This window comes from Muntiacus reevesi, chromosome 1 (assembly GCF_963930625.1).
Source record: "Muntiacus reevesi chromosome 1, mMunRee1.1, whole genome shotgun sequence".
Taxonomy (NCBI): Eukaryota; Metazoa; Chordata; class Mammalia; order Artiodactyla; family Cervidae; genus Muntiacus; species Muntiacus reevesi.
The window spans coordinates 152,811,019-152,820,502 of record NC_089249.1 but is presented as its reverse complement, the minus strand read 5'-3'; the positions used below and the strand labels follow the sequence as shown (position 1 = coordinate 152,820,502).

Sequence of the window (9,484 nt, the reverse complement as noted above, 5' to 3'; positions counted from 1 at the left end):
TTTTCATTTCTGTATGGTATCTCATAGTATGAAAATAATTCACTTTTCCAATGGCTTGCCATTACAGTGCTATGGATGTTCTTACATATTCCTTGTGTATATGTATGTTTCTCTAGGGTGTATTTCTAGCAGTGGAATTGCTGGCTAATAGGATTTTACAGACTAAAAATTACCAAATCATCTCCAATGCAGTTGTCTTAGTTTACACTTACATCAATGAGGCATTTGGGTTCTAATTGTTCTATATTACCACGGAAAGATTTTTTAATAGATATGAAAGTGTTTTGACTTGCAGGCGTCTTTTACTATGTTTCTAATTTGTTGGCCATTCATGTTTCTTACTCTGTGGATGCCTTATTTACCCATTTTCCCTTTTTCTTATTGTAACATACTTTATTCTGATACCCTTGGTCCATTGCATGGTTTTAAACATATGCATGTATATTAGTTGCAAATGTTATATTTCACTCAGTGCCTTAACATGATTCTCCTAAGAACAAGGACATTCTTCTACACAACCACAATAATTTGTCACACTCATAAAACTTGATATTTACATAATCCTATTACCTAATATGAATATAGTCCATAATAATGCTTATAACTGTATTAATGTCTTAAATCCATGACCCAATCAAAGTCCTCACATCTATTTAGCTATTTAGCTCTTTTTATTAGGTAAATTTTGACTTACCTGATAATTTTTTTTATTGGTAAGTTCACAGCAAACATTTCTGGCAAGACTATGACATGGATGATGTGTTTTCCTCAGTACCTGACATCAGGTTTTTAGATGTCAGTTTGTTCAGTTGTTGGTTTATCAGAATTAACTTGCAAAGTTACCAAAAAAACCCTATCAAGATTTTAATCAGAATTTATTTATATTTAGAGATTAATTATCTCTTTATTATTAATAGATTTATTCCTAGGTTCCTTAATTTTTTGTGCCATCTAAGTGATTTTTAAAGATTTTTTTATGATAGATGGTACCTTTTTAAAAATTCCATTTTCTACTATTTGTTGCTAGGGACTATTTATTACTGATATTATTTCCAACAGTTCTTTTTTATACACTAAGTATGTTACACCCACATTGTTCAAAAGTTAAAAGAAACATAATGACATACAGTGAAAGACTTCCTCTAGCCCTGAAGGTAGCCATCTTAGAGGCAACCAATATAACTAATTCTTTATTCTCTTGGAACTATTTTTTTTTATAAACAGTATTTATTTATTTGGCTGTGATGGATCTTACATGTAGGATCTAGTTTCTCGACCAGGGATCAAATCCGGGCCCACAGAGTCCTAGCCACTGGACTACCACGGAAGTCCCCTGGAACTATTTTATATAGATACAGTAATTGTATTTATATACATACAGTAATTATATTTATATACATGGTATGTTACCATTAAATAAATGGCAGGGCTACTAACAGAAATAAAAGCCAGAGAGAGGGCCTACTGTAGGAAGGACGGTGTGTGGTTTTATAATTTTATATTTATAATGACTGTAAAACTTCCCAAACACCCCGGAAAAAGTAAATTGTTTAATGGAAAGTCCCAAAATACATGACAGCCATTTCCATACTTTGGTACAATGATTCCATGTGCTTAGAAAAAGGAAATAGGGCTCCTTAAAAACAGATCACAGTCCTTCCTTGTGAAGCCCTTCACTCCTCTTTCAGCGCATACAGCACATCATCCTGGCTGACGTTGAGCCGCACCCGAAGGAGCACGTCATTCCTGCTAGGCTCCACGAGGAGGAGACGGCAGGCACCGAGGCGAGAACACACCGCCATCGTCTCCGACATGGTGGGGTACGGGAGGCCCTCCATCCTGCACAGAGCCACGTGTTGAACGTATACCTGAAACAAAAAGCAAACCTGAGGTCAGCTAGTCAGAAAGGGAGTCCTGGGTCTGTATCCAATCATTATTTCTTCTTTTGGGAAACTGAGACACTTCTTCCCCAGGATACTCAGGACCCCAGAAGGGAACCAAGGGGTGTCCCACTGGGATGAAAAGACAGGGAAAGAATGTAGTATTGGCCTCAGGATCAGAAAATAGCAGGTCTGAACCCTGGTTCTACCAATTACCTAAATAAGCAAACTGGGCCAGTTATTTCACTTTTTAAGCTTCAGTTTTATCTATTAAATATATGATATTCCTCATGAATTAATAGATATGAAATGCCTAGTAACTGTCACAGCTGTACAAACAGTCCTCATCTCCAGGGGCTGATGGGTCCAATTGAGATCATCATAATTCAAGTCAAATTTTGCTATACGGGCATTTTTCCTTGGCAGAAACAGCGAGCAGGTGCCAAGGTATAACCCTTGGAAAAGTCAAAAGTCCAGAGAGAATACAAGACACTCTGTGCAGAAGAGCTATCTCAGGCTTTGGAAAACCAATAACAGGCAAAACATGATTAGCAACTAAATATTTAAAAATAGAACTTAGGACTTCCCTGGTGGTCCAGGGAAGAGTCCACCTGCCAATACAGGGGACATGGGTTCGATCCCTGGTTCAGAAAGATTCCCCGTGCATCAGGGCAGCTCAGCCCATGCAACACAACTACTGAGCCTGCAAACCTACAGCCTGTGCTCTGCAACAGAAGAAGCTACCACAATGAGGAGCCCGAGCACCGTAACAAAGAGTAGCCCCTGCTCGCCACAAGAGAACACCCAAGAGTAGCAACAAAGACCCAGAGCAGCCAAACATAAATAAATGAAGAAAAGCTGGAAGGGAATGTTTTCCTGACTTCTCTATTTATCTAAAACATACTCATACACACAGACATACAAACTGCTGGGTATTTACTCAAACATCTTTGATAATTCATCTTCAAAGGCAGCTCAGTACCTATGCACACCAGTGTCAAACAAACCTCGCCTCTGCCAGTGCCTAGCAACCAACTTAGAACTGGTGCAGACCACAGGAATCAGACTGTTGAATTAAAACAGAGCATAGCGAAGGCCTGAGGCAGGTGTCGATGCGATGTGATTTCTACCCAGTGCTCTGAATGTCAAAGTGAAGAAGTTCAAAGAAGCACAGGTAAATGGCAGGAGTAACTATGACTCTCTTAAGATAGCCAAATTGCCTTGTCATCTAATTAGTGACTCGCATGAATGGATCAAAGAGATTCCCACTGTCTCTACCTACTACCCATCGAAACCACAGCCAAAGGAATGGGCTTGGCAGAATCAGTGGGGAAAGAAGACCCTACTGAACTTGACTCTAGTGTGGCAAGGTGAAGAGACATGAGAAGTGTAGAATAAGTGGGAGGCCCCCGGCTCACTAAGGCATGAGCCCTAATGATTCCTTTACTTGATATAATTGAAATTATGCTCAGAGCATTTGGGCTGGTCTTTGTGATTTGTTTTTAAACAAGGGTCATTCTGAGAGCCGTGCCTCCCACTATACCATAAGCTGTATCAGGGCAGTAACTTTTGTTTATCTGTGAATCTCCCACTTGAATAAAAGTATCTTGCACATAGTAAAGCTTCAGTCTCATACGCAGAAATCATTTGCTATAAGTCTCTTCTCATGCAATACAATATGGTTTTATTTTCAATATACCAGCTCAATAAAAATAAGCTGGTTTGATATTCCCACATATTTTAAAGGCACCAGACCAAAATCTAGGATTTTTGAAAAACAGATCAATCACCTGTTGAAGTGTTGCTTCCTCCAATCCTGATCGACGGAACTCTGCAAGGATGGCTCTCAGGAAGCTCTGTTCCAGAATGGAGGAATTTCTTAAAGAAAATGAGGAAATGTGAATTCTCCGAAGTGGCTGCACAGTAAGTCCTTACATGTGAACCTTCAAAGATACGAACGTGCATCTGGTTCCACCAAGGAACCAGAACCTGTGCCGTCAACCTCAGGGTGAGTGAAGTGGCAGCTTGCCCTCCGTCTCCTATTGCTGATGATTCTACCATCTCCCACCTCCTCTCCCAGTTTTAGTCAGTAACTCTTCTTGCCTTTTCACTGGTTGCGAGCTCCTGTATGCCAGGTGTTGAATTGTACTATATACTTCTGTAAGATGAAAAAATGTTTTCCTTATTTTGCGGTGTTGTTTTTTATGTATTATTTATGTGAAAATATAAGCCTGTATAAGTACAGTACTATCTAGCCAATTGTGCTAGTTGGGTACCTAGGCTAACTTTGTTGGACTTATGAACGCACTCTAAGAATGGAATTCATTTCTATGTAGGGGACTTCCTGTATCACCAACCTGGAGAAAAGGCAATAAAGATATTCTGTGTCTTTAGAGAAGAGACAGGAAAAAACTTGGAACTGTTTCCTTCTATGTTCCTATATTATTTGGCAAGGATTCCCCTCCCCCACCCCAAAGTCTCAAAATGATATGAAAAATACCACTTTGGAAGTGTGGGAACACAGCAAGTTTATCTGGACATGTCCCAGCACTCCCATTACATGGCTGAGTACATCATTCAAAGTTAGAGAATAGCTACTTCGATCTTATTTCCACAGCACTTTACTTCATAAACACCTATAGTGTAACTCAATGTATCATACTAGGATTACATTTCTGTCTCTCTGACTAGACTATGTCCCTTAAGAAAAAGAACAGCATTGTCAGTAAGTGTAGGTTGAATGAGTAAAAGCTTTGAAAGGAAAACATGCTTCTCTGGCCCTCTTCAGTAGTCCTCTGAGGGAGGTTGGGAGTCAGGAGGCAGAAGGGTCTTACTTGATGGCAGTGATATATGATGATGAAAACATCTCATCTATGGCTTCTAGTAAATGGGCTGTAGTGACCAGGCCAGGCGAGTCGGGCTTCTGGCAGGAGAACTCACAGATCTCTGTGGCACGCCTACAAATGTCCAGGCAGCGTCGTGCATCTCCAGAGAGGGCTGCTACCTACAAGAGGCAATATTTTATTCCTTGAGGTCCCCTTGTCACCTCAACCCATGAGAAAAACCAACTGATTCTGTGTTCAGCTAAAAATGAAAGGTAGGGGGACTTTCCTGGTGGTCCAGTGGTTAAGACTTCACCTTCCGATGCATGGGGTGAGTGTTCGATCCCTGGTCAGGGAGTTAAGATCCCACATACCTCTTGGGCATGGAACAGAAGCAACATTGCAACAAATTCAATAAAGACGAATGGAATTAAGCCTGAAATTAAGTACTTAGCCCTTTCCGGGGACCTGGTGGGAGCAGAGATATACTGTAAATTATTATACTGTGTCTGGAACTCTTCCCCCGGTCCACACCTTTGTCTTGGCTTTACAGATAATTCCAGAATGGAAAAGGCAGAAATTCTCAGCTGTATTTAATAATAGAGAAATGAAGAAATCTACAAGAAGAGACCCTTGGCCCAAGATTATTATTGAACCATCTGGAAAAACAAGGGTCTGTTCCTTGCATAAAGAGAAAAAGCCAAAAGACTGAAGTGGAGCCTATTTTGCCACAGCCTGAGGCTCATAGCACGTGGTGAATTTTGGAAACCACCTGACCAATGGCTAAATGAACCAGAATCAAGAGGGAAGGAAGCCACGAAACTGGAGGACCCAGAGGAATCCGTGATTAGATGAGTCAGACCAATCCCCCACGCCAACAGCTGTACTTTTGTGCCTGCCCTTCCCTGTGCACTGGGGCTGAGGGCCTCCTGGGCTCCCTTCACGGGGAGGCCTGTACTCTCTCCCGAGGTGACATAGGCGGGCACTTGCATTTTAAATTGCACTGAGGGAACTCCTGGACTCAGCACTGTCTGCAGGGACCTCTGTTTCTGCATTCCCAGTGCTTGCCAGCAACGCCGTCATTTGCCTAACGACCACTGCAGGCGATGACATCCTGTCCGATGGTATCCCAAAAGAACTATTTTCTTCCAAAATTTATACAACATCAGGTTTAAAAAAGCAAACTGTAGGAATTTCTCTGGTGGTCCAGTGGCTAAAGCTCTGTGCTCCCAATACAGGGAGCCCAGGAGTCCATCTCTGGTTGGGGAACTAGATCTCACATGCCACAACTAAGTGTTCACATGTTGCAACTAAAGATCCTGTGTGCTACAACTAAGAGGTAGCACAACCAAATAAACAAATAAATATTGAAACAGATCAAAAATAAAGTGATAACACTAAAAAATAGAAAAGCAAATTATATAGGTATATACACATACACCAAACTAGGACATTAAAAAGAGTTATTTCTGGGAAGTGGGATTATAGGAGTGTTTATGTTTTCTATTTGTTTTCAGAAGTCAACTATAAGACATTCAAATACTTTTGGGTCACTTTTTCAGTGACCTAAGACAGAAATATGAACAGCAGTATATATTATTCCCTCCTTCTAATCCCCCATATTCAGCTGGTGAGGATGTCCTGGGGGGGGTTTCCTATCTTTCCTCCTTTCCTCATGTGAAGCAGCTCCATACAGTGGATAATAGCAGGGACTCAAGGGGCTGCTGCAGAGGTCTAGAATCAAGAGTGGGCAGGGGACCCTGGGAAGCAAGAAAACACCCAAAGCAGCTCCCCTCCAAGGGCCTGAGTCTTGGTGACCATAAGCACTCTTTCTGACTGCTGCTGGTGTGAGGGAGTCAAAAGAAAAAGCTGGGGACACCAAACATGGAATCTAAGAAGACACTGCATAAACTTGGGGTCCGAACACCACCACACCCCCAGTATGAGGGTGAATGAGAGACTCTTCATGCAGAAGGGATGGTAAGAAAAATGGCCTGTGTGACTTTGGTGTTGGGAAGGGGTGTAAGGGGAAAAAAAATCCTCTGAGTCTTTGCAACCACAACCCCTCATGTGGATCTGCAGTTCAAATTCATGTTGTGTCTCCTAAAAACCCTCAGTGGAGAATTTTGTTTAAAAATGGTCACCATTGGCAGCGCCCCTCAGTAACTGACAGAAGCGCAAAACAAACTAAATCAATTCAAGTTCAATGCAGGCCTCGATCAACTTCCAGATAAAGCTCTAAGGAGCAAAACACAAAAAACAAGGAAACAAGGCCATATAGACGTGGCCTTGTTTATAGAAGTGATGGAAGTAAACTCACAAAGACGTCAGATATCATAACTACAAGATAAACAATATAGGTATGTTTGTTTTTATGTTAAGAAACAAAAGAGAGGTTTGAAATTATAGGCAAGAGTTTTGGGTAAAAACAGCAGCCAAATGTGAAGCCTTCTGAAGCATTATTTAAAGATCAAGAACCCTAAATAAGCAAGCAACTGGAGAGCAGTAAACAATATAATTCTGCAAGTTAGAAAGAGGTGGCAGGGTAGTGGTTGACTTAGCTGACTGTAGAAAGCCCAGTCCTAAATCAGTAGTGAGGAATCCAAGAACAAACCTAAAGCTACACTAAAAATATTCAAAACACTCAAACTGTTAGTGGTACTGGAACTGGGGGTAAAGGGGGAACTTTGTCTAAAACGAGGAGGACTGTTTGAAAGTTAAGAAACTGATGCCCTAGCTTAGGAGTCACCACGCTATGGCCTGCCACGTTTTTGTAAATAAAGTTTTACTGGAATACAGCTTTGCACATTTGTTTACGTGGCCGCTTTCACAATTTCAGGGCAGGACTGAATAGTGGTAACAGACCATTATGGACCACAAAACCAGAGGGATGGGATGGGGAGGGCGTTGGGAGGGGGGTTCAGGATGGGGAACACATGTACACCCATGGCGGATTCAAGTCAATGTATGGCAAAACCAACACAATGTTGTAAAGTAAAATAAACAAACAATTTAAAAACAAAAAACCAAAGAAGTCTGTTGACCCTTGCCTAGGCCTCCCCCGCGTCTCATGCTGTTGGATGAACATTCGAGCGATGTTCTGTGAGAAAACGTTGTGCCTTGGTAATCTGTGCTGTTTCCATAAAACGCTCTGCCCTGGAGGTTATCCCACTTACACCGCAGCAGGAGACCAGAAATTTATTCTTAAGCAAAGATAAACAAAGTTGATCAACCTGGAACACTAGCAATTTTTGCAAAGAAGGGGATGTCCCTTACTAAATATAGACAGTTACTATTTGCATACTGAATTTGAAGACCTCCCCTGGTCAAAGGAAGAAAACAACCTCAAATAAGTAGGATGGTGCATAAAAGGCCCACTCAGAGGGGAAAGAACTTTTAGAAACTGTATGACTGCGGTGGTAGAACTGATGCTTTTGAACTGTGGTGCTGGAGAAGACTCTTGAGAGTCCCCTGGAGTGCAAGGAGATCAAACCGGTCCATCCTAAAGAAAATCAGTCCTGAATATTCATTGGAAGGACTGATGCTGAAGCTCTAATACTGTGGCCACCTGATGCGAAGAACTGACTCATTGGAAAAGACCCTGATGCTGGGAAAGATTGAAGGCAGGAGGAGAAGGGGACCACAGAGGATGAGATGGTTGGATGGCATCACCGATGCAATGGACATGAGTTTGAGCAAGCTCTGGGAATTAGTGAAGGACCGGGAAGCCTACCGTGCTGCAGTCCATGGGTTTGCAAAGAGTAGGACACGACTGAGCGACTGAACTGAACTGAGGGGTGGAGAAACTCTACCCAAAAGAGTGGGTAGAGAGTAACTTTGAGGCTGTCTCTCCTGGAAAGCATAGCTTGGAGATAAACACCATATCTGGCTCTCTGCTGACCCTAATACTTAACAGAGTGCCCAGCTCTGAGCACACATTATAGACATGTGTTGCTGCTATAGCCATTCAGAATTTACATTGTTTCTGGCAAGAAACTAGAAACAAGTTTACAATTCTTTTAAGTGCTGAAATACTGTGGCTGTGTGATTTCTCTTGTTCAGCCCCAGGTAGACATTTAACCTGCTTTGTTCCTCGGAGAAGTCTTAGTGGAATCTCAGTTGGCATTCTCCCAGTGGGCCTCAAGTGGGAGAATGCCACACGTCATACCCACCACAGAGCATGCACCCTGCTAGGCACATTACAGACACGGTCTCATTTAATTCCCACAATGACCCTATGACATAGCTATTTTTCAGAAGAAAACTGGAGCCCAGAGGTTTTAAAGTAACTTTTCTATAACTTGCCACACACCTATTAGAGTCAGAATTCAAACCAGGTTTGTCTACCACATTGACTATGTTGCCCTTCTAATTATACAAAGCACTCTGAATTACTTAATCTTCATTTATATATACATATAAGCCCATCATACTCAGAGCCTTTTAATAATTAATCATACAATAAGCTTAAGGAATTTTTCAGAATTTTGTTTCTATTTTCTGGAATTTGTTTTTACAGGACTTCCTAATTTTTTCTTCACCTCCAGAGCACCCAGCCTAGGGCCTAACATGGGCAGGTGGTCAGCAAACACTGTCAGTGTGGCTAGGGGCTCCCCAAAGGCGACTTACCTTCCTGGCTACCAGCTGGATGGTATCATCCTCAAAAGCCTTTACATGTCTGAGTCGGGACATTAGGATCTGCTGCAGCTGGCTGTGAGTATAGGGCTGGAAGGACATCCTGGTCAGACCCTGGGGAGTCAAGACGACAGAGGAACAAGTTCA

At 41.9% G+C, this 9,484-nt stretch overlaps 1 protein-coding gene across 2 annotated transcripts in view; it reads right to left on the bottom strand.

Moving 5' to 3' along the window:
• Window positions 1-147: 147 nt before the first annotated feature.
• The window catches only part of ORC1 (origin recognition complex subunit 1), a 35,920-nt gene continuing 26,583 nt past the window's right edge, over window positions 148-9,484 (bottom strand). For both annotated transcript variants that reach the window (XM_065913254.1, XM_065913246.1), the window contains exons 15-18: window positions 9,332-9,451; window positions 4,715-4,884; window positions 3,671-3,758; window positions 148-1,868 (exon numbers count right to left, since the gene is read on the bottom strand). In XM_065913254.1, the coding sequence (XP_065769326.1) occupies window positions 1,674-1,868; window positions 3,671-3,758; window positions 4,715-4,884; window positions 9,332-9,451 (573 nt within the window). In that variant the 3' untranslated portion in view covers window positions 148-1,673. The remainder of the gene's footprint in view (window positions 1,869-3,670; window positions 3,759-4,714; window positions 4,885-9,331; window positions 9,452-9,484) is intronic.